General features: G+C 39.8%; 1 protein-coding gene across 3 annotated transcripts in view; it reads left to right on the forward strand.

Annotated features, from left to right (window-relative positions):
• The window catches only part of CNTN6 (contactin 6), a 129,358-nt gene that overhangs the window by 29,418 nt on the left and 73,868 nt on the right, over positions 1 to 26,072 (forward strand). For 2 of the 3 annotated variants that reach the window (XM_063165041.1, XM_063165040.1), the window contains 2 exons: positions 17,364 to 17,490; positions 22,655 to 22,830. In XM_063165041.1, the coding sequence (XP_063021111.1) occupies positions 17,364 to 17,490; positions 22,655 to 22,830 (303 nt within the window). The remainder of the gene's footprint in view (positions 1 to 17,363; positions 17,491 to 22,654; positions 22,831 to 26,072) is intronic. The other variant, XM_063165042.1, reaches the window with a different exon arrangement.

Consider the following 26,072-nt stretch of genomic DNA (forward strand, 5'->3'; position numbering starts at 1 on the left):
TTTAAAATAACATCCTGGTACTTTAGAAGCCATTAATTTCTTTTTTCACTTTTTTTTTGTTGCAACAGCTTCAAAGACAATTCAATTTTACCTTATTGTCGCTGCCAAGAAGTAGAAATTAGCAGGTGATTAAGCACTTCAAATATTTTGAGCATTTTCTATTGTCAACAATGGCAAATTTAAGTATAAAGAAATTAAACTTAAGAAAGCACAATAATATATTAGTGAAACAGTTTATTGAAGCATAACATTTTCAAGGAAAATTGCTGGGTTTAAGTAATTGGTTAAACAAAGTAATTGCTTAAACAAAGAGTAGGTTTAGATCAGATTTGAGAGATAAATTATTCCCTAAAATGGTTGAGGCCCTGGCACAGATTGCCCAGAGAAGCTGAATTTTGAGATTCCCCATTTTAGAGTTACCAACATGGATTTTTTTTGAGTTTGAGAATCAAATCCACTCCTTTTAATCTCCACAACCAATGGCTTAATTGAAGAATGGACACTTGAAACCTCAGATTTTATTATGGAGAGAATGATGACCATAAAATCATGGAGTCACTGAAGGGTTTGGGTTGGAAGGGACCTCAAGGATCATCTGTGTCCTACATGAAATAGAGAGAAACCCAGCTGGAGTCTAATTTTCCCTTAGCAGAAATGGGAATTTCTTTTTTTTCCCAGAAATCAGACCTTGGGTATGCAAAAAACCCAAAAAAAAAACCCCAAAAAAACCCACCAAAAAACCAAACCAAACCAAACCAAACCAAACCAAACCAAACCAAACCAAACCAAACCAAAGAAATGCAAAAAAACCCAAACCCCCAAACAAACAAACAAACAAAAAAGTCCCCCCAAGAAAACCTCAAAACCCCAAAACTCCTAAAAAAAACCCTAAAAAACCAAATCAACCAAACAAAAAAAACTCCCCAAAAAATTAACTTTATTTTGACATGCAAACCTGACACGGGTGAAGATCTCGCCCACAAACTTTGAAGTGCTGCAACAATATCTGCGACTTCCACGCAATCACAGGCTGATCATCCCTCCCATTGTTTGCAGAAGCTGCAAAATAAAACGTCTGGGGTTATTGATTTGCTACTTCTTTTTCATTTAGCGCCTATTGATCGCTGTTTATGTGTGTGCTTTTTGTTGAGCAGGAATTAACATTGAAAACTTCTTGGAATTCACTGCGTTCACAGCTACTTGACATTCCTGGGGAAATCTTGCTGCCACAGTTCCACCCCAGCTGAGGGTTTCAAAAATCGGCATTTTCTCCTTTGGCCTCTTGGCAGCTAAAAAGAAATAATTTTTTTAAAAAAATGTATTATTTAAAAACCCCCCTTTTTTAATGTATTAAAAAAGCAATTTAAAAAAAAGGATTATAACAATAATATATAATTATGTATTATACTAAACATATAAAGAAATATATAAAATTATTATAATATTATTATAACTATTCTATATAATTTTATTATTATATATTATATTAATATACTATATTAATATATATTATAATATAAAATATTTTTATTTCCAAGAGAAAATAATAATAAAAACAAAATTTATTATTAAACCAATAATATATAATTATATATTATATAAAATATAAAAATTAATAATAATAGTAATAATAATAATAATTATTATTATTATTATTACTACTACTACTATTGCTATTGCTATTACTATTACTATTATTATTATTGACTCTTGCCTGGGTCAGAAAATGTGGTTGTCACAGAATTTGAGCTCCCAGAGTGGTTTCCAAGCCCTCAGGATGATTTAGGCTGTGGTTATGGTGCCTACATTACAAAATAAACCTCTTGGGTTCGGGAGGTGTTTTTTCATCCCAGTCTGCAAGAGGAAATCTGGTGATTGCCACAAAAAATTTCTTATGGAGTGTGGATGGGAAGCCCTGGGACTGTGGGAGCGAAATATGGATTATTCCAGCTGGATGGATGGAAGTGTCTGGGGTAGCTTCTCTCTGAAGCTGCCACAGCTGGGCCGAGAGGAAAGCTCTTCTTTCATTGCTCTGTGATATTCAGGTCCCACAGTTTTCCCAGTTTTAGCTCCCAAAACAATGGAAATCACAGGCCAACCACACATTTCCCAGGAGACTGGATTATAGTCGTGAGCCAGCCAGTAATAATGTGAATGGATTATTTTTATTTACCTTACATTTGTTTTTCATCCTCCAGAACACCCCTTTTCTCTATTACTCCATTCATATTTAGGATTAAACTCTTAAAAAAAATTAAAAATTCAAAGCAGTGTTTAATTGTCATGGAATTACAGAGTTGCAGGAGCTGCAGGAGCAGCCCCACATGCGCCAAGTGAGGATTTATCTCAGCAATTGCTGTGGTTGCTGGCACTGTTATCACTATTACCATCCAAAGGCAGATAGAGCTCTCCAAGGCTGCTCCTGCAGGAGGTGAGAGGGGAGCAGGAGGGCAAATTTGGGGTGTGGAGGCAGAGCTCAGGCACAGGGGGACGTGCAGCCCCCATTTCCATGGGTCTGCGCTTCCCCTTGTGTGCCAAGTCCACCCAGAGCCGCCAATCCTTGTCCTCTGGTTCAGACGCTGCCTGAATTCCCTCCTGCTTTGCAGCATTATAAACTTTATTTGGATATATTTGATTTTTAGACTCTTGTATAGTTTTAGCAATAGCACTTTCCCCCCTTCTGGTTATAGCATGGCCAGTATTTTGTCCTGCGTTCAATATTAATATCTGCTTTATTGTTCTATTCTAATCACAATCTCATTATGAAAGGGGCCCTATGTTTTCCTGTGACAGATATTGCATCTCATTGTTAGTGAATCTTGGTTATTCCATGCTTATTGTTATTAATAATTTGTAGCAATTGGATTGGAATTAGAATATTACTTTGCTAAATCACTTTTGCTGCTAATTAAGGCACTGTGTATGACATTGTTTCACTCCAAACATCATCGTCCTGCTTTTCAGCCTGCTCTAATTACCTGTAACTCACTCATTTCGGCTCAGAAATCAGGTCTTTTAATCAAACTCGCTGGGAGCTGCTCTTGGTGGCAATGAAAAGTTCTGGTGGACAAAGATATTTGTAATGACAAATGCACCTTTCACTGCAGCCCCGGAGCTCCTTAGGAACAGAATAATTGTCCTCAGTGCTTCCAAACACAACAGAGGGAGGAGGGTTCTGAGGGAAAAGTGAGAGGTGACTGAAAAATTCCAGCTCTTCAAGGTATCAGCAAGGAAATCGCTGTAGCTTTAAATTGTCCTCTCTGTGAGATCAGATCTGTCACACTGTTTGCTGGGGCAATATTTCCTCTGGAGCAGCAGCAGCTCTTCGTTATTTGCCTGGGAACTGCGCTCACTTTGGTGCCAAACAAACAGGAGACGCACAAAGGTCGTGCTTGAGTCACCAATGAGAACTCACATTAATGGCCAGGGGGTTCCTGGTGTGTGCCTGGCATTAGCAGGGCTCTCTCCCAGTGACAGAACCTCTGACACATCCTGAATATTGCAGCAGTTTGAGGAAAAGCAGAGAAAAACGGGTTTATTTCTCCACAGTTCTTTCTGCTGCCATTTTAGGGGAGTGTAAAAAAAGGGGTGGAAAAGGTGCAGATATTTGTGCTGGAGCTGCTCTGCAAACAAACCTGTGCACACAGGCAGCAGCTTCACCTTTCTTCTGCCATGGAATCAGAGAGTGATGGAAAGGTTTGGGTTGGGAGGGGTCTAAAAGCTCATCCAGAGCCACCCCTGCCATGGCGGGGACACTTCCCACTGTCCCAGGTGCTCCAACCTGGCCCTGGGCACTGCCAGGGATCCAGGGGCAGCCACAGCTGCTCTGGGCACCTGTGCCAGTTTATATCTGTATTTATTTATATCGGCTCTCCCAAGGTTTTACACAGTGGCAGAGGTAGAAAAGGGATTCTTCCCACGAATATTGATTTGGCTTTAATTTATTGATCTTCAGAATTTAATGGTAAAGTTTAAAGAGACAATCTTGGTCGCTGGGCTTTATCTGGGGATTTCAGGTTGGGTATAAATGGCTGTGGGAAGAATCAGGGAATCACAGAATCAGAATGGTTTGGGTTGGAAGGATCCCTAAAGATCATTTATTTCCAACCCCATCCATGGCAGGGGCATCTTTTACTATCCCAAGTTGTTCCAGTTCTGTCCAGCCTGGCCTTGGGCACTGCCAGGGATCCAGGGGCAGCCACAGCTGCTCTGGGCACCTGTGCCAGGTCTCAGCACCCCCAGCTCCAGCAGCATCCCTGCATCCCAGGGAGAAAGGTTCTGGGGCAGGCAGGGATTCAGGCACCACTGCAGCACCACTGCAAAGCCAAGGGAAGGTTATTTCCTTGGCAGATTATTTCTGAGCACTCCAGCCTGGGTGGGTTGTTTACCACCAGAATTCCCTAGGGGCAGATGCCAAACTCGTTATCATTTGGGAGAATTGTCTGGGGAAGGAACAGCCTGTTAAAAAATCAGAGCACATTGTCCCTTGGGTCTGGGGCATTGGACTCATCCTCTTGGCCACGCTGGGTTTGTTTTGTTTCACTGCCCAGCAGGTCCCAGGATGCCACCCCAAAACCTTGGGATAGTCTCAATCTCACCCTAAAAAATTTAGTGTGCTTTACAGTAAAATCTATCCAAACTTTGGCTTAATCCTCAGAAAGGATTTCCCCCCAGCCCCCATGTGATTTATGGAATGCAATTTTTTCATCCTCTAACATTGTCTCACTTCATACACTTATGCCAAATCGGGTTTGATGATTTATTATTTTTCCTACAGCTTATAAAAAAATGGGTATCAATACAATGTCAACAAAACTGTAGGGGTTAATCTCTAGTAACTTATTGAGCATTAATCAGATTCATATTCCAGTCATATTAGTCTAAAGCTACTAAAATCACTGATGGTATAATGCAATTTAAATCAGAATATAATGTGATACCTCCAACTTCTGTTTCTATTTATATTTATTTTGATTTACAGTGAACATGGCAGAAATAAAAGACTGTTCTCTGTGTCTTCCTTGTACATTTGTGAGTTTGCAACACACAAATAGTTTGCTCTAGGCCAGAGAAAATGTAACAATTTATGCAACAGATATTGAATTCATATTTGCCTGACAAGTGACCTTATCAGCTATAACTTGTCATCTCCTAATTAGTCTACATTTATTTTATTCACTCAATTAACCCCCAGCCTCTCCAGGAGATAAGTTGGCGATACACAAAATTATGTGTGGTGCTTCAATTAAAATGGTGCTGCACATGTACTCCACAAATTTGCCTTAAAGAAAGGTAAACCTCATTAATATCCCACCAGTCTGGCTGCAAATTAAAATGGTTTTATTGCCAGTGATGCCACTGACTTTCAGTGCACACTGGCAGGGAACAACAATGTCTTTTCTTCAGAGAATCTGAGAATAATCACATAAAACTAAGAGTGCACAGTGAGATTTAGAGAGAAGAAATATCTACGTATTATTAAACCTCTCCTTCCTAGAGAAATATCCAAGTTCTTAATTTAAAATAAAATATTTACAGATTAAGAGTGACCTGAAAGGTGAGCACCTAGAATTTGTATGGAAAAGAACAAAATCCTGTGAACAGAATCCAGCCTGATTCATATTTGTGCCTTGAAATAACTTGGGTTAAGAGTTTTGGATAAAAATCTGAACCACAGGACCAACAGAAATTCATGCAAACTTTAAGGAAACTAAACCTGAATGGACATTTCTGTCCCAGTTTGATATGTGTAGAATGCTTGTGCATATGCACAACTAATTTATAGGAGGAATTGAGACAAGAAAATTGTTGTCAGCCCAAAGGTGGATGTCCAGTCAAATCAAAATACTCAAACAAACATTTATTGTGTTGCACTGACATTTTACCAGATGTCTACATAGTTTTCAAGATATTAGGGATATAGTGAAAACACTAACACACAGAAAATGAATGTGGTGAAATAGGACGTGTTGTAAATTCAGCAGGATGCAATTATTGAGGAGAGGGAACATGGAACACCCTCCTCTCTTTGCTTTGAAACTCTGCAGTCTAAATCTCCTGAAATTAGAGCTGAATCCATCATTGATTATGTCACTGCCCAGAAATATGGCCTTGGGCAGATTTGTCATAACTCTGCTGGTGATGCTGCGCCGTGGCCATCACTCAGGAGGACACAATTTCCCAAGCACCACAAGTCAAGCAAATGTGCTCTCAGCAGCCTTGTGGGACACGTTCTGCTGCAGAGGGATGGCACCAGGCTGAGATGGATGGCAGGGACAGGGCAGCTCCTCACACACATCTGGGCTGTGATCGGGGCTGGATCCTTGGGGAAGGACAGGAACTTCAACTCTGAATCCCATAGAAAACTGGGAAAAAGGGAAGGGCTGGCTGCCCGTCCAGGGAGGTGCCCAAGGCCAGGTTGGGCTTGGAGCAGCCTGGGACAGTGGAAGGTGTCCCTGCCCATGGGAAGGGTGGCACTGGATGGGATTTAAGGTCCTTCCAACTCAAACCATTGTGTAGTTCAATGATCCAGCCTGAATTCAACACTTGTCCTTTTGCCTTCACATCCTGAAAATCTCCATAATCTCTATATTTATTGATTTATTTATATTATTGAAAATAAATTACATTATATATATATTAATATAATATACATTATATAATACATACTATATAGTATATAGTATATACTATATACCATATACTATATCTATATACCAATATAGTATATAGTATATAGTATATAGTATATAGTATATAGTATATAGTATATAGTATATAGTATATACTATATACTATATACTATATACTATATACTATATAATATATTATATATTATACATTATACATTATATATTATATATATTAAAATTAATATATTGTTGTACTTATTAACACCTCTTGATTTTTTTTTTTTATAATCTCACTGGTATATTATTTCCCCATTTTGGATTTCACCTTTCTGTTTAATTTCATTTTGTCTTTGCATTTATTACATTTCACTGCTCACATTACCCCCACAATTTTAACACTCTGTCCCAGCTCAGGCAATGACAAGCAGCCCCTACATGGAGTGTCCTCCTTTCTTTGGCATCAAAACACTTTCCATAAGTTTTTTTTCCCCAATCTGCTGCAGTTTGAATTCCACCACTGGCAGAGATGAGATGACTAATCCAATTTCCCTCTATGCAAAGAGTCCTCTTGCATTTCTCTCTGCACTTCTACTTTTTCCCTGAATAGCCGTCATTTAATGCCCCGTTATCTTGGATGGCACTCATTTAGTGGTTTATTAAGCAGTAATTCAGCAGCCTGTTATCAGTTCCTCCTAGAGCTGGGGAAAATATGCCAGCCAAGTATGCGAGATTTCCGCAGAATTACAGCGGTTTTGTGATTTTTGGATTAGAGAAAAATTACCCCAAAGTAATAGATATGAAATGTTTTCCCTGCATTTCATTATTGGCCCGGTGCTAAAGCTCCCATCAGGCTATTCCTGCTGTAGATTGTCTGATTTTTATTTCTTTTTCCAACCCAAGCAGCGAAATTCTGTAAAAATCACAGAGAAACTCAATGGACTGAGAAGTCCTAAACCTGGACTCACTTTTTCTCCTGAACTTATGTCCTTTCTGAATGTTTCCAGGTGGGAAAAAGACATAAATTAATTTTTAAGAGCTTCCTAAAAACCAGGGAGTTGAAGTGAAATAATGGGAAAGGGTAGAACCCAAAGTGTAGAGGGATCAATGTAAATCCCAGCTGGAAAAAAATGGGTTTGTGAAATAATTTTGACGATAGAATAGGAGAAGGCTCTATTGGAAATTACAACTTGTAAAAGTGGATGAAAATATTATTTTTTAATAATAAATCATTCCTGTTTCCTAAAATGGCTGGATTTTAACAAATAACAAAAGCAGAGATAAAAGGGAGGAGGTGAGAGGATGATGGAGCAGCTGAAATGACACTGGCTGAGGAACAGCTGCCAGAATTAGGGAATTTTTCATATTTGCTCATGAAAAGCATTTCAGGCTCTGGTTTCCCTCTGGGAAGTTGCACAGGAGGTACAGGAGGACAAATGGTGCAAACTCCTGCCATGGTCTGGCATTCCGTGTTCTGCAGGCTCCTCTCTGGGTGAGACCCTGGGAAGGGTTAACAGGGACACCTCAAACCCCAAATTTGGGCTACTGCTGCTGTTCCTGTGCAGCTTTAAAATGGCATCAAACATTGACATTAGGAGAGGAAAGAATATTTAAACGGGATAATTTCCAATTTTCCCTGGATTTTCAGCCTGCTGACATGGGCAGCAACATTTCCACCTCACGTGTCCCTGGCTCACAGCCCTTCCTGCTGACCCTTCGTTTTCCAGCTCTGCTCCAAGGCAGAATTTCAGAGCAGCCCTATCAGCCTGCATTTCCCCCCTCCTTTCAGCTGCCTTTTGTTTTGTTGTTTATGCTGTCGTTTCTTTTTTTGTTGTTTTTTGTAGAACACATCAGATAAAGGTCATTTTTCCTTGAATGGAAAAGCACAGTGATTTTGACAGTGAGACATTCCCAGCTTGCTCTACATCAGAAATGTTGATATTAGCTCCTCTAAAATAGAGAGTAGAGACTAAAATTGCCTGAGTACTCAGTGGCTGGCAGTCATTTCCCAAAAAAAGAGCATTTGCAAAGTTATGCTTGTGACTTCTGCTAAATTCCAGGGTTGCATTATTGGAAGGATTTTAACTTCATTTGCGTTTACTCAGGAAAAAAAAAATCATCATGAAGGTATTAAACAGCCACAAAAGATGATGGCTTCAAATAGTGTCTTTTGGCTGATCCATAATCATTTGCTTTGGCAATTTTATTGGGGAACATTAGGGCTGATCACTAACTCTGTGTTCCTAATTATTTCTGAAATATTGTGCTGTTTTCAGTGCTGAAATGCAGAACGAGCAGAGCAGTGGGCTGGTTGGGATTGCAATGTTCTAACTGGGTTTTAATCAATGAGTGATAATGAGAGCTTGTGTTTTGACTTTCCCTTCTTAATTGCCAGTAATAAAGCAGATCCTCATTGATGATATTTAGCAGAGTTCAGTTTCATTCATCTCTGTTTATTCTATTTATTTTGAAAGTGCCTGGGAGCTTTCAGCGGGCTAGACACAATAACAGAATATTCAATGCTAATTATATTTTCCTTGCCTGATATTTTCCACAACAGAGGATGATCCTGCCTTTTCCTGGGGAGTGATTGCACCTCCCTGTTTTCTGGAATGCAGGAGGAGTCAAAGGATAAAATTATGTCCAGTGAAATCCCAAGCACATTTTGCTGTTTAAATCTCTATTTCCCTTTTGCTGCTCATGATAGTTGAGATGTTTTTTGGTTTTGTTTTTTTTTTTTTTTTGTTTTTTTTTTTTTGTTTTTTTTTTTGTTCTTTTTTTTTTTTTTTTTTTTGCCAGGATGCCAAAATAAGATTTTAACATAAATATTCTCAAGATGAGGCAGATCTGCAAGTGCTGCTGGCCAGGAAAATTCATCTTACCCAAACAGGCACAAAAAAGCCACACAAGGTCTGATCTATCTCAGGTAGATCTTCACTGGCCAATTGTCAATTTTCCAACTTGATTTCTGGTTAAGAAGGACCGATTTTTTTCTAAAACTTTAAGTTCCAAATTTAGTTTTGATCCTTCAAATGGATGCCAGTACTGTGATGACAAATGCATGTGAATCAGTCAGTCAATACAATAAATATTTTGATAATATCCTGCCTGAATCATCTAATTTAAATCAGGACCTGCCTTAGGTTTAAAATGTTTTAAATATCCCTTGCATTCCTCTTCAATTATATGCAAGAAAATAAAGAGTTTTTTAATCTTGCCTGGATCATTGCTTGAGATGATTTATACCCCAAGATTTTCTTCCTGAGCTATCAATCATCTGAAAGCAAGAAGTAGGTGGCAGCCTGAAATTTCTATATCAGATCTTTCTGTGTCCTGAGGAATTTTTGCTGTGGCAGTAATTTGGGCTGCAAAAACAAATGGTCTCCCCATGTTTTTGTATTATCTTCATGATCTCAATTATTTCTAAGTGTTATCCCAGGATATAAACCTTGTTATCTACATATAAAATCATCACTGATGTCAGGGTCTTGCAGCTAGTTCCTGGCTGGTTTTATTCATGCCTCTTGCTTCAGCCCTAGTGAGAAAAACAAGCATCTGGGAAGGAGCCATTTTGTTCCAGCAATTCAAAATAAATAAACCAAATTTAAATAACTTGTACAAGGAGCTTAAACACCCACCTGCATTATAGTGCTGTAGAATGGAGATTGTATCTGGATTTCTACAAGGTCTGAGACTCTCAGTGCTCCAGAACCAAAATACAACTTCACATTACAACAATTTTGCTGTTGAGCATAAGTGGGAATTACCAAGTGTGGCCTCTGGAAGCAAAGATGAATCACTGCTTGCTTTAGTAAATTAAAATTATTTGCAAACAGGCCTCTTCCATGATTTCTCTCCATTCCAGTGTGGCTGGATCTTTGAGTGCAGCAATTCTCCTTTGTCCCCTCTGTCTCCACAGTCCCTGGGTGGGAAAGAGGAGTTGCAAAGACTCAAATGGGTCTGAAATTTCCCCAAATTCCTCTATTTTTTTCAATATTTTCTGTGTAAGCAGAACTGTAGTTTCTCATGTTGCTATGTGCTTATTCAAGCCAATGTTTCACTCTCACATTAGGAAGGTTGACAGAGCATCTATCAATGGAATTTGGGAGTCATCACCTAGAATTCCAATGACAAAAATCATCTGAGCTTAATTACTCCCCATCCTCTAAGAGAACAAAGCACAGCTACATTTTAAACAGAGAAAAGTTAGAGAGAAACAAAGTGCTGGCTTTCTTTAAGTGGCAGGATATTAAATGATAGAGCTGTTATCTTCGCCTGTAGCATAAATTATTGAATTAAGCCTTCAGTCAGTTTGGCAACAGCGCCAGATGAATATTACAGGAGCACAATGCAGCAAACAGAATCTGTCATTGGATCTGGGGCTCCCTCAGACCTGGAATTACAGTGAACAAAATGCTCGTGCTCTCCACTGGAAAAGGTTCATTATTGTTTATTCATCTTGCCTAGTAACACAAAAAACTAATGAAGTTTCATTGAGCAGGGGGCACGTCAGGATTGGTATCCATCAGAAAGGCACATCCCTCCAACTTCATCAGGGATATTTGTCTCCATAATTAGGTGTCTGTTCCACCAGAGTTCTCCATCTGAAGGACATGCCCAAGTTCATGACATGAAACAAATCACCCACGCTAATGGAAAGGTGATTTTCACCTCTTATTTCACTTGTCTGCAGCTCACACAATAGCACAAAGTCTTTGGGAAATCTTTTCATAATGCCAAAAAAAAAAAAAAAAAAAAAAAGTGAGGCCCAGGTAGGAATTTCAGCCCTGTGGCTCACATGTTTGTTTATTTTTCAGTAAAATATTCCATTATTAATACAGGTGACACATTGTGTATTTATAGCCCCTCTCCTGGAGCACCTTTCCACACATCCCCACAATGAATTGTTCATAAATCTGTGCTCATCTCCAGCAGAAAGCTTAAATCAGTGCAGCTCCACTGATTCCCTCCACAACCCATCCATTAGGAGCAATTTTCCTTCTCTGCAACATGAACTCCTGGTCTGGAATCTTTGGGGAATATTTGGGGGTTTGTATGGAACATGGTGTCCTGTAAAGCTGAAGTTTGATTGCTGTACTCAGGGTGATAGCAGGAGAAAATGTCATATTTTGGCATTTAGGGATCCATCCTAAATTATTCTGGGATTAGAATGTGTGTATCTGCTAGATGAGTAATAAATTCACTGCTACCCAAATATATTCCTAGAAAGTGTTGAAGCAGTAATGGTTATTATAAAACTTTTAAAAAATGTTGGGAGTATCACATTATGACAAAACCTTTTGTCACTATATATATTTAATTGAAAAAGGCTCATAATTCTCATAACTATGACAGTTTTTGCATAATACTTCCATAATTATCACCTGTGATATATTACACCCTAATTTTCTATGCTAGATTCTGACAATAAGTTATATTAGGAATTAAATCTGTATTTTATAGCTTGATTGTTTGTTTTCACACCCGAGGAAAATGTGCAGTCAGTCCATAACCTGTGCATGTTGTTTGCTACATCAGCCTCAGCTCACCCTACCTGCCCCACCATAGACATCCTGTTTAAATAACAGGAAAAAATATTGGAATATTTGACTCATTTCTCAAGGAAAAAAAATTGGCAGGATGCAGAATCAACTTATTGAAAATATTTCAAATTTTTGTGCCTTTTAGGGCTGGAGGAGCCCTGATTAAATAGAAGTTTTATCTCCAAACTCAAAGCAAGAGTGGGGTTCTCCAAGGGAGCCACAGGCACCTTCCACCCATCACACATGGGATGAGGGGACAAAGGAAGAGGCACTTGCAATGCCAGCTCCTGGGAAATGCCAAATTCCAGCTGTGCTCTTCCATCTGCTTGCCCTCATTATTTTTCAAATCTCAAGGAAGGGGCACAATTTTCCCACTGCCTCCCTGATGGAACGGCCTCAAGTTGGGACAGGGGAGGTTTAGATTGGATATTGGAGGAAATTTCTTTATGGAAAGGGCTCTGAAGGATTGGAACAGCATCACCATCACTGGGAGTGTTCACAAAAAGTGTGGATGTGGCAGCTGAGAACGTGGTTGAGTGGGGATGGTGCTGGGATGGATGGATGGATGGATGGATGGATGGATGGATGGATGGATGGATGGATGGATGGATGGATGGATGGATGATGAATGGATGAATGGATGGATGGAGGGATGGATGGATGGATGGATGGATGGATGGATGGATGATGAATGGATGGATGATGGATGGATGGACGGATGGATGGAGGGATGGATGGATGGATGGATGGATGGATGGATGGATGGATGGATGATGAATGGATGGATGATGGATGGATGGACGGATGGATGGATGGATGGATGGATGGATGGATGGATGGATGGATAATGAATGGATGGATGGATGGATGGATGGATGGATGGATGGATGGATGGATGGATGGAGGGATGGATGGATGGATGGATGGATGGATGGATGGATGGATGGATGGATGGATGATGGATGGATGGACGGATGGATGGAGGGATGGATGGATGGATGGATAATGAATGGATGGATGATGGATGGATGGACGGATGGATGGATGGATGGATGGATGGATGGATGGATGGATGGATGATGGATGGATGATGGATGGATGGATGGATGGATGATGGATGGATGGATGGATGGATGGATGGATGGATGGATGGATGGATGGAGGGATGGATGATGAATGGATGGATGGATGATGGATGATGGATGGGTGGATGGATGGATTTGTTGCTTTGAAAGTTTTTCCAGCTGCAATGAATCCATGATTCTGTGCAAGGGATGCCTTGCACTCTTGCCTGTCATTTTAAAAACAGTTGCATTTATAAACCCTGGGCTTGAGTGCCAAATTCCCCATCATTACTGAGAGTTTTTCTGACTTCAGCAGTGCTTTCCCCTGTGTGCAAAAAATCATCCCTGCCTCCCCTTCTCCCAACATCACAGGGAGCTAAATGCCTCCCTGTTTTGGTGTCTGCCAGCAGAGACACTCTGGAATTCCACCAGCACTCCCAGTTTGACTCTTTCAACAGAAGCTGAGACTTGAAAGGAGCCCCGTGCCTCTGGAGCTCTGTACATCAACATCTGAAGGGAGAAAACACATGAAAGTTGGAGGCCCTTTGGGAAAATCCTGCAGGTCTTAAGTTGCTTCTTGCTGCTCAAACCTACAAGATCCAATCTGCCTTTCTGTGTGTCCCTGTTCACTACAGAGAGCTGGGTGGCACTGAGGGAACCCTGCCTGTGCTCCTGACAAGCTGTTTTTCTTTCCACACAACATTTTCATGGCCATTTCTCTGCTTCATCTTTCCCCATCTTCTCTCCCAGGGTAAAAATCTGACTCCTTGAAGGGACGTGTGTTACTTCAGGTGGTGCCAAGCAGTGTCTCATCCATTGCCTCTCATTTTGCATCTGTCAAGCTCCTTTCAAAGTCCTTGAGCTCCCTGGTCCAGGCCCTTGAGGAAGGAAATAATAATTTCATTCTGCTTCTGACAAGATTCAATCAAAAACCCCAGGGAAACACTCCATGACATTTAAAAATCTGTGCACCCCATAAACTCCCTGTCTTCCCATTACAAATTACCCACATCTTCAGCTGAAAAATTAAACAGATTTTGAAGAAGTTGGATTTTTCATAGTTTTTCTGCTGCCATTAGAAGGGGGAAGGGTTTAATTCACCTGTCCCATCCCTTTTGCTGGAGCTGACAGGTGTTTTACTATCACACTGATTTAAAAGACGCCTCTTAATCAGGTGTCAGCTTTGGCCCATAAAGTCATATTAATGTTTTGGATCAGATATGAAGCTCTATCTAAGGCACATTAAGAAAGATTCATTAGAAACTCACTACCCCTGGAATTTACAGCCTTCCTGGAACTTAATAGCCTGGATAAATTCCTCCTTATCTGGTTTGCTTATGTGAATTATGGCAGTTTTGCATTTAGAAGCTTCTCCTCGTGATCTTCCGTAAGGTTTCTCTGATATGGTACATCCAGAATCATGGAAAGGTCTGGGTTGGAAGGGACATTAAAACTCATTCATTTTCACCCCACACCTTCCACTGTCCTAGGTTGTTCCAAATCTTGTTCATCCTGGCCTTGGACACTTCCATGGATGGGGCAGCCCCAGTTTCTTTGTTTTCCCAGCCCACCAGAATTCCCCATCCCTGGTCCTGGAGCAGTGAATCCTCTGGAGTTTGGCTCCTTGGAGCTGATTCTCCCAGGAAAACCTAAAACCCCTCCCTGCAAATAGATCATGATTTTTCTGGCGCAATCTCAATTTCACCAAACTGATTTTATCTGCTATCACTGAGCAGCTTGGAGTGATGGTAATTCCAACTCCACTTTGCAAAAAAATCCTAATGGGAAGGAAGATCTGTGCAGCAAAGGGATAAAAGTCAGCTAATTTACAATATTGGCCTGCTGAGTTATCCATATTCCCTTTGCAGCCTGGGCCTGGGCCAGCCTAAACTGCTCTTGGAATGTTCCCCCTTGCATTTCCAGCTGGGCAGAGACCTCACAAGGAGCTGATTATGGACCCAGCCAGAGTCAGAAACAGGAAAGGACACGGAGCAGGATTTGGCTGGAAATGGAGTTGTTTAAGTGTGATCTCCAGATTTGTTCTTCTTTCTCCATGTCTGGATGAGGAATAGCATAAATATCTAAATATTTATTGTGGCTGAGTGAAACCTCTTGAACTGAATTTGACAGGAATATCAGAGTGTGACATATCCACCCACTGTCCATAAAGCAGTGACTGGGGAGCACTGGGACACCCCCTGCTCCTTCTATAATTATAGAAAATCAGAGTTCCTCCTCTTCCTCTTTCTATGTTAATGCCTGGATTGGCTGAAGACAATACCATGTAATGAATGAAGGAATGATGATTCATTTTTCTGCTTTGGCTTTGAATTCAGGCTGGCATAATTATGGTCTTTAAGGAGATCAAACTGATTTGGCATCATAAAGAAATACATTTTAAGTTCTTATCAAACATTCCATAACAAGAGTTTATATTTACTTTCAAGTATTATACTGAGGATTCACACATGATTTTTATGTATAGAAACTATACATTTAAACAAATATTCATATTCTAATTGATTTTTTAAAAAATCTGAGCTATTTAAACCTTAACAAAAGCAAACAGCCCTACAAAAATACATTTGTCATGTGTATCTCTGGAGAAATCATAGTGGCTGTATTGAACCTGGAGGATGGAGAAGAAATATATGGCCATTCTCTATAGGAAACACAAAAGGATGCATCAGGAAATTAGAAATGACCAGCTTGACCTTTTCTATAAATAAGAGATGGACTCCTAGGACACCATTGGCTCTGAGAGTGCACATCATTTCTCACAAATTTGATGTTATTCTCTGCTGCAGATCAGCCAGCGAGGAAAGGATATTAAAGAGAGAACAAAACAACAGCAAGAAGCTGCCTGTACTAAAATTCATGGGCAGTATTTTTGTGACAGGGACTGTGGCACGTCCACTGGAAAGGAGCTGTAAAATATTTTGTCCTTATTCTACACATTAAGGGCATGAGAAGGGGATATAAAATTAAGATATTCAATAGTCTGCAAATGAGTCTAAATTCCATTTAGGAAAAAAAAAATGGGAAATTAATCCCAGGTTTACCAAAATATTTACATTTTTATGAGGTGAAGTAGAGGTTTTTATGTACATCAGGTAGTTCACCACTGGCCCTGTTGGGTACAGGGATTTAAAATGCAGAACGATGATCCCTGGGTCATTTTGTGGCTTCAGAAAAACTTCTCCTGGCAGTTTCTTCTGGGAAGGTAACAAGGACTGAGGAAATGAACCCAGAAGGGAAGCAAATTCCTCCCTAAGAAAAGACAAGTCAAAGGGTCAATTGCAGCAATAGTGAAAAAAGAAGTCTTCAAATTTGTCAAGGCACTAAACCCAGAAGAGTGGCAGGACAAGAAACAAAGATTATTTAAGAATCCCAGAGAGCTGCTCTGCCTTGCCCTTGTGGTTTGCTGAACAAATTGTCTTCTCCCCTGCTCCCCAGAACAAGGAAGATCACCATGAAACAAAGAAATAGTTCTGGTTTGCCTTGCAATTTAATCTTAGATATGATATAAATGTTGATTATGTGATGCTACTCCTGTTTTAAAATGATTGAGAAAGTGGAGGGGAAAAACCCCCAAAACACCAATAAACAAGCAAACAAAACCCCCGTCAACAACCCTAAACCCAGTATAAAAAATCATACGTAAAACGTACAAAAATAATATCTCAAGGGATGGGAAGGGTTAGAGGAGAAGGGGGTGAGTGATTCCCTGAGATTTTGTTGTGAGCAGGGAGCACCAAACCAGAACCACAATTCCACAATTCCACAATTCCACAATTCCTCAATTCCATCCTTTCCTGCTTCCACTCCTGATGCACAGCAGCAGGAGGAGGTGGATGGGCACGTTTGGGAGCTTCCATGGGAAACATGCAAAGAAGCTTCACTGTCACCTGCAAAATAAATCAGCAGCAGCTGAGCTCTGCGATTTTATTATCAATCAGCCTTGAAATATTTCCTCCTTAACAGTCCAGTGTCTGGAGGTGGATTCTCTGGTGGGTATAACAGCAGAGCTCACCTTGCAGCTGAAAGCAAAGGACTCCAAAGGACAATTTTATGTGGAAGGACACGCTAAAGACACCTAATCTGAAATTATTGTTTTTCTTTCACAGAGGAAGAAACCCTTCATGGGCCTGTTTTTATCCAAGAGCCATATGATATCACTTATTCCATGGGCTCAGCAAATCCAGAGATCCTCCTGAACTGCACAGCTAAAGGATATCCACTGCCATACTACAGGTGAAGTCAACCTTGGGGAAATTCTGTCTCACTGGGGCTCTTTGAATTGTGTAATTGTATTTTAGTCAGTGCACCACCAGAGATAAACACCCCAAAATCTGTTGAGTGCTCAGAGAAAGAATATACAAAGTTTACAGTCAATTTTGAGGAATGAAGGGAAAATATTTTTGCTGCTTTGCTGTAAAGAAAATTAACACAGGAAAACAAAATAATTGAAAATCATCCCCAAAGTATTTAAAAATATACAGAATTAATTCTGAATCAACAGAACAGCTGTGAAAAATGGGAGAATGGAAACACTGAGCATCTGTACTCGATAAAACTTTCCATACATTATTAAATGCTTGGAAAGCAGAAGAGCAACATCCTTCCCGTTTCTAATTCCAGCATTTCACGTTCATATTTATGGTGTTTGTTTAGAGAAACAGCTCCAATACCTATACAAGAGTCACTTAGTAAAACCTTGGTACAGAGGATTTTTTGTTTATTTGGTAACTATGGATTCATCATTTACAATATAACTTGTTGCCCCAAGGATGTGGAAATCCAAGCTGGATAAGAGGAAAAGATGAGAATATAGGGGGAAAAAAGAAAAAAAGACATTGTGCTTTCTTCAGAAAATAATGGGGAAAGTAATGGTTGAGTTGAAGGAAAATTATATATAAAGAATAAATCATTCATGCAAGGCATGAAAGAAAATAATGTGCTATCAAATGCTTGGAGAATATTTATTGAAGAGATTTTAACTGCTCTCACCACAGCCTTCCCTAGAAAGGGCCACCACTGGTTATCAGCTTGGCTTGTAGACTTCATGGCTTGATTTTCCTCAGACATTGTGTTGGGAAAGAAACCCTTAATGTCTTTAATTTCCTTTATGAAAGGAACCCTTAATTTCCTTTTTACTTCTCCTCCAACAAGTAGAACCCCTCATGTATTTCCCAGCCCATTTGTTCTCCCCGTTCTCAACATGAACATCAACTGGTTCATGAATTTCAAGCCTTGCCAGGTCATCCACCCTTCTGTTTCATATTTAAGCAGCTTCCTAGGAAATTCCTGCACTCTTGTATCCCCCTTGGGTTCCTCACACCCACAAAGAGCAGAGACAGCAGCTCCCAGCAGGCAGGAGAGCTGGGAAACCTCCCCCATCCCATACTTGATATCCATATTTTACCTTTAATTTTTTCTACCCACCCATTAATTAAATCCCCTGTTTTTTTAATCACCATTCCCTTTTTTTTTCTTTTTTCTTTTTTTTTTTTTTTTTTTTTGCAAAGCCTCAGTGGCTCCAGGGATATGAGATCAACATCTGTGGATGGATCCTGGAGCCCTGAGGTCAATTAAAAGTTATCAGACAATCACTGCTGCAATTACACCACGATTTGGAGGGAACAGGGAGCTTTTCACTTGTCTTTGATTTCACCACAGCTAATGCTGCCTTTGTCAGATAAGGATTGAGCCCATATATTTAAAGTTCCAACAATTTTAGATAAATCAAGCCCAGTATGAAATTTTAATCATCTCCTTTGCTGAGTGATGGCAAAGAACAGCAAGGACTGCTGGAGGTTTCCCTTTGATTCAGAAATACAGAGCCACTCCAACAGGAAGAAAGTTAGATTCCAGTTAATTTGCTATTTAGCAGTTTTTACATCAAGAAATATGCTGATAAATGTCTTTTCTTGAAATAAAAAATGCTTAGCATTTCCTAAAAGTTTGATTTTACTAGGTACTCTTTTAGTCTTGTAGACTTGTCAAAAATAGTGAGAATTTTTTGCAGCTCCTCCTCAAAATATTGTGTGTCTGAGAAGCACAGTGCAAGAATTGTGTAGAAATGTAGGTGGAAGGGCTGAGTAATAAAAATGAGGCATAGTTTTCCCTTTGGAAGTAACAGAGAACACAGATTACACTGCAAACAAAAATATGGATGGAAGCATCTCTGAAACCATTAAGAAATCTATATAAATGTTCTGATAAGTGTAATTTTATCTCTTATGTATTTTTTATAGAGTCAAAATTGTCTGTATTATCAGGTACATTACTGCAGATGTTTCCTGGTGTGATGTTGGTGGTAAATAAACACAGATTTTTAAGTTAGATTTATTATTTTTTGCACTTAAGCTTTTTTGGTTATAGTCAGCAGAGAAATTATCACCAACTAACTCAATTAATTTTACATATATATATATATTTTTTTTTTACTTCCAGCCTATTCATGAACACCCTGCAGTGTTTCCAACAGTATTTTGACATTTTTTGTTTGATTTTTTCTGCACTTCCATTCAATATCCAGAGCAATCCCACAGTCCTCTATTTTCAGGCAAGTTGGAAATTGAGGGTGTTTCCCCCTCCATAATCTTCTCAGGGAGGAGTCAATGGAACCAATAAATAAATAAATCCAAGGGCAGCATAAGCAGCACTGGTTAGAAGAACATTTTAATATTTCAGCCCAACACAGAATTCTGCACTAAAAGGAGATAAAGAGATTCAAATCCAAATCCAACAGCACGAGGATAACTGGAGCACACAAATGAAAGGGAGGGAACAGAGCACAAAGTCTACAAGGCTTGCAAATGACATCAAATATGTTGATAATCATTGCATCAAGCTGGAGAAGCATTCCCAGTAATCCCAAAAATCCACCCTGGGCACAGAAATTGCAGCTCTGCTCTTGTGTCCTTTTCCTGGGATGCTCTGCCTTGGCTCAGTGCAGATTCTGCCTCAAAACTGGGGTGGGATTAAAATCTCCTTCACCCTCTGCTGCCTTGTTCACAGAAAAGAGATTTTACACTTCCCATTTTCTTCCTGACTGGAAGTGCTGTACAGGAAGGGGGTTTTGCAAATCCTTTTCCCAATTACAACAAAGCCTCGGGTGGCTTGGCAGGACATTTCCATTTGAATGCAAATAATCTAAGAAATATAGAACACAATGAAGTCATAAAAATATTGATATTTTTATTATAGCAGCATGCTGAAAAGAGAATTTATTAAATCCTGTGAGCATATTCCCACTCACAGTCCTTGGGCTCCTAGGGAACTGATCAATTCAGCATCAGAATATAGGAAATTTTTTAAAGTTTAGGTTCTGAAACAATTGGTGAAAGAAAAGCAATCCAGAATGTATTTCCCATAACTGAGGGAAAATATTTTCCAATGGTTGAATGAAAAAATGCACAAAAATATATGGATGATCTCTGCCTTAAGGGGCTCATGTTAAAAATTCCCTAAAATAATTATCCAGATTTCTGTGTATTAATACACTGCAGAACACATAAAGTCATTAAATCATTGTCTACCACATGAATTCATTAATTCGCTTCCTTCAGTGATGTAAACATATTAATTAGGGAAAAAGCCACACCAGGAGCTGAACCCCTGATCTGTATGCAAAGTTTAATAATCATTGTACCATGGTGATTAGAATGATTATGGGGATACTGTGAAGAATCCATTTGCAGCAGCTAAGCCAACGTCTTCACATTTGTTTGGAAAAACAATTATAGATCTTAATTGGGAGCCATGCAATGATGACAGCAGTTATTTCAGTGATTGATTCTGAAATTAAAGAGAACTGGCAAATTAAATACCAGAATATCTTAGATTAGAAAATGGAAAGCTTTAGACAACTTGGAGCATGTGTAAATCCTGAAATATGGCAAAATGCTAACGGTAATACCCTAAAATAACAGCAAAACTAAACCAACTAAAGCAAATATCAAAAAGGAATTGAGGAGAGGTACAGAAACACCAAAAATCAGCTGGAATTTGTAGGAAGAATTCCTGAGAGTTCCAATTTTTTCAGTGTGGATTCATCCATGGAAGGGGAGACAGCAAACCAAAGAAATGATTTCACATTATTAGAATTTGCCCACAGAATTCCATTGATTTCGTATTTAATCAGTAATTATCTTTTGAAACAACAAGTGCTCACCTGGAGGTCAAGGCACTCCCTGTACTTGGAGCACAGAATTGCATTTCAGAGCCCAGTGTGGAAATGCTCCAGCACAAAAACAGCTCCTGAGCAGTGTGGGTGTGTGGAGAGAGGGTTGGGATGGGGATGACAAAATCCTGTGCTGTGTATTCAGCTCAGATTTCCAGGGATAAATGTGAGTTTACTTCAAATCTTTCCCTGGAGAAACTGCCCTCACTGCCAGGAGCTCTGCAAATGAGCAAAAATGGATCATTTTTATGCTGTGACCATTCAGGTAATTAACAAGGAGACGATTGACCCTGGTTTGGGCACTGCCAAACCCAAAGTGTGCCATTGGCAATTTCTGTGTGAACCTTCCTCCCAATGGAGGGCTTGGAATCACACCCAGAGACCAACACAGATGACAAAGGTTGAGGAGGTGGCTCTGATATAAAATCAGGAGAAGAGAATACCTGGTTGTGTCATTTTAGGATTGCTGACCACCTAAAAAGTGGCATTAACAACCCCAAAACTTGCAGCCCTCAGTGGCTGAGTCCTTTATCCCTCCTTTGGCCCCCACGTGAGCAAGGAAAATTAAACCCCAGCATGACTAATGGCAAAGGCACAAAAATTCCCTTCCTTGAAACACGTAATATTTATTTTCTTTGAAAGAGAAATTGTATTTTGACATCTGTAAACAGCTGGGTAATGTTGCAGACACAATCCATTTTCTGCTTAGTGGACTAACGGGGACAAATGAAGATTTAAAATAGCAGCGTTCTCATCATTAAATGATCAGTCTCAGACTTGCTGCATAAAAACTTCCCTCTCAGCTCTTGTTCTGCCCTCTCAAGTGCAATCCTTCCTCATCTACATCTCCAAATCATTTTGGTTGCCAAATTCATGATTAATCATTTTCAAGGACTGTAAAGCACATTCATATTATAAAAAATAATGCAGTTGTAGACAAGGTATCAACCCCCCTCTGGACTGAATGGATAACTTTGTTTGAATAAGTTATAATTACTTTTTGTGGACATTTGGGTGAACACTGGTGACTGAAGTAAAGATTTTCCAAAGAATGCCATTATTGCTATCATTATGATTGATGTAAGAAGCAGTGGTGTGTGAAAAATGATCTAATTTTGTGATATTTAACTACATTTTTATCATTACAGGTATTCTACAACACACTATTTAAGATAAATATGAATAGGCTCTGTAAATTATAAGCATAATTTGATTTTTTTCCCCTCAAAGGTGGAAGCAAAATGGCACAGATATTGATCTTACCATGAGTTATCACTACAGGTTGGTTGGAGGCAGCTTGGCAATCAATAACCCACATAAAAATCAGGATATTGGAACATACCAGTGTTTGGCCACAAATTCATTTGGAACAATTCTGAGCAGGAAGGCAAAGCTTCAATTTGCATGTAAGTTGGGAAAATCATATTTATTAGAGCATTATTTTCCTATTAATTCTGCACATGGACTGTAATTTATTGGGTAATTAAAGGATCATTGGGGATTCTGTCCAAAAGGTTTGACTTCCTTCTGCACTGCTTATTCCTAAAAAAACAACCCCAAAATGTTCCTAGTAAATATTAATAACAAAACCAGACATCTGATGGCTGCTGCCTTCGGGAGCCAGAATAAAAATCAGGAAATTGAAAGGTCAAGGAAGATGAGCACAATTATCTTCACTTAATAAAGGTGTTCTCACTTTTTAGGACAATGGTTTTGTTGTTATCCCACAGGTAGCTACAGTTGGGGGGGGGAATTGTTGTAGAAAGTTGAGCTTTGAGTTTTCTGTAGCTAATGAGGTCTAATTGAGACACAAAAACATTGTTCCCCTAATTGGCACACTGATTTTTTGTTTTTTTACATTACCAAAGAAACACTCCTTTTCCTTACACAATGTGTAAAAGTGTGAGCTGCTCTCTGAAATATTTCATATTTCAGCTCCCTCAGGTCGAGCACGTTGTCTGTCTTGAGATGATTTAAAGTTTATTTCATCTTTGCTCCCCGTTTCACTCCTTCACAACTTCGCAACCTTTTTCACAAGGTTTGGATGCAGTGACCGAGTTCTGTGAATGCCCTGGGGAGGGGGGAAACAACAGTGACAACCGAAAAACTCCAGATATTCCCTCCAGCCCTTATTTTTTTTTCAGTCTAAACTCAGAGCAGTCTGTTGCTGGGAGAAAGCAATTGTTTTCAAAGCTCATTAATAAAACATGTGACTAAAGCCAACCTTGTGTCACTATTTCAGACACCAGCAAATGGATTAATTATTAATCTTGTTCCATTTCTCATAGCAAACCTCGTGTCACAGGGGTTACACAAAGGAGACATCAGAGGTCAGGCTGGTTCACAGAGTGTCTTTCAGCAGAGCTGATCAAAAGGTGTATCACTGGTACCTCATTTAATAATGTTTTACCCTGAATTTCTCAAACAGCTTTGATTCCCAAGGGCTGGTCAAATGTAAAAAAAAAAAAAAAGATTCATTATTTTACCATTTTTTCTGCTGAAACATTTTTTCAAGCCAGACTTCCTGTGTGAGAATATTTTTTGAGATTTGGAGGTGAAAGCTGGTTAGTGACAGAACAAATTCCATTTTAAAAAGGAGCAAGAATAGACAGCCACCTCAAAATTGTCCATGGAGTCTCTAATCCCCAAGGAACCAAGGCAGGCCAGGCAGGGAGCTGGGAAAAGACCTAAGGAAAGTGAATATCCTTACATGTAGGCACAAACAAGGTGTAAAAAAAATGAAATTAAAAAAAAGAAAGCAGGGGGGAGAAGAGAAAACCAGGAATATCTGTGAAAGAAAGAGGGCTCTGGTGATTATTCAGCATTTTATATCAAGCAGTTCCTTTATTTAAGCTTTACACCCCCACCCAAACACTTCCCAAAGTTCCTGCAGGGAGCAGATCCCAGAGCTGGACCTGCTTTGCCCCCAGCCCTCAGCCTGCTCCAGTCCTCCAGCTCTAACAGCACCACAGAATCCTAAATTTATCCCATAATCAAGCACTGCACCACTTTTCCAGTAGTGGTGACAGATATTTACCTCCTTCCCCATGGAGAAGAAAGAGGACAGACAAATCAAAGGCCGTTATTTACACTGACAAGCACAAATTTACAGGAAAATGCTTCAATTTAGCAGCATCAGTGCAGAACTGGGAGTTTTAAGTTGTCTTACAATAGGAAAAAAACCCACAGTACATGGAAAACATCATAATGACCTGATGAGAATAGTGGAACAAATTACCTTGAAACTCTTATTTCACAGTCAACATTTCCTTGTTTCTTATTTTCATGTTGCCATCCAATTTAATTCTTTGTTTCAACCAATACTTCAGGCTGTATCTTAAAATCCAGGCAGGCAAGCACATTGCTGTGATGACACTTTCATTCAACACCTCACAAAATGGGATTTTTCCCTGGACTGGAATGCCTGGCATATTTTTGCAATTTCTCTGATAAAGAATTGAAACAAACCTATTATCCAAGTACCAGGGTTTATGTGTATTTGTCTCTTTACTACAAGGTAACTAACTCTGAGTTGAAGCTTGAATTAATGATACCTCCAGAAACCTATTCAACATGTCAACTTAATATATAAAAAATACTTTTTTCCTCTGTTCAAGATAGGAAGTTCTCCGAGAAGCAAAATAAATGCGGGACGAGATTAGAAATATGTCTTCAGATTCAGCTGGAGTTTGGTGCTTATCCTCTATTAAAACCAGAGCTGTCAAAGGAAAGCTGCAGGAGGAATATTGTACAGAAGGCAGTGGCATAGATTATTAAAGCTACAAGCTGAAAATGAGAGGCAGTGGCAGGGAGAGCAAGCCCGTAAATGCATGAGGATGGCAGGCCCTTGGCATCCCCCTTCCTGCACGAGCCTTGTTTTGTCATAAATAAACTGCAAAGCTCCCTATAAATCCTGCACATCCCCTGCTCCCTGCCAGCAGTACATTTGGAGCAGTCCACGTGTGTTTTTGCAGTTGTTGGGGTGGAAGTTTGTAAAGCTTTGGTGTCGGGCCTCAGCTCGTGCAGCCGGCGCCAAGCACAGGAGCAGGGTCCTGGGCCTTGTCCTGGGCCTTGTCCTTGTCCAGGCTGGGGCCATGTTCTGCCACCCACAGGGCTTCTCCCCTGCCAGGCCAGTGGTGACAGCCAGCGCAGGTCACCTGGAACTCCAGCTCAGCCTAAAATGAAGTAAAACATTTGAGAAGTTAATCTTGGAGCTAGGCCCGACTCGGCTTGAAGAGATGAGAGCTTTTCCTTCAGCTTTTCCACAGCTCAGAATTGTAGGGTGATAGAATACCAGAAAACAGTGTAGAAAGTAATCTCACCCCTAAGGAGTTGCAGCTGGGCCAATTATCAAAGATTAGGAGCAGGCCTGACTTTAACAGGCCACAGCTGTAAGCAATGAGAAGCAGATGCTAAAAAAGAGTGTAGTGGCCTTGAGAAGGGAACTGGAGTCAGTTGGGGGCTTTTTGAAGAAGAAAGAGTCAGTGCTCTGAGGAGATGTCCATAAGAAACACCAAGAAGGTGTGAAACTCTTCTGATAAGGAGGCAACAGTATGGAACCCCTGCAATAAGATGACCTCACAGAATCAGTGGAGGACACAGTTTTAAGCAGCATTGGGGGAAGTTCAGGATGGACATTAGGAAAAAG

Source organism: Melospiza melodia, chromosome 10 (assembly GCF_035770615.1).
Source record: "Melospiza melodia melodia isolate bMelMel2 chromosome 10, bMelMel2.pri, whole genome shotgun sequence".
NCBI lineage: Eukaryota > Metazoa > Chordata > Aves > Passeriformes > Passerellidae > Melospiza > Melospiza melodia.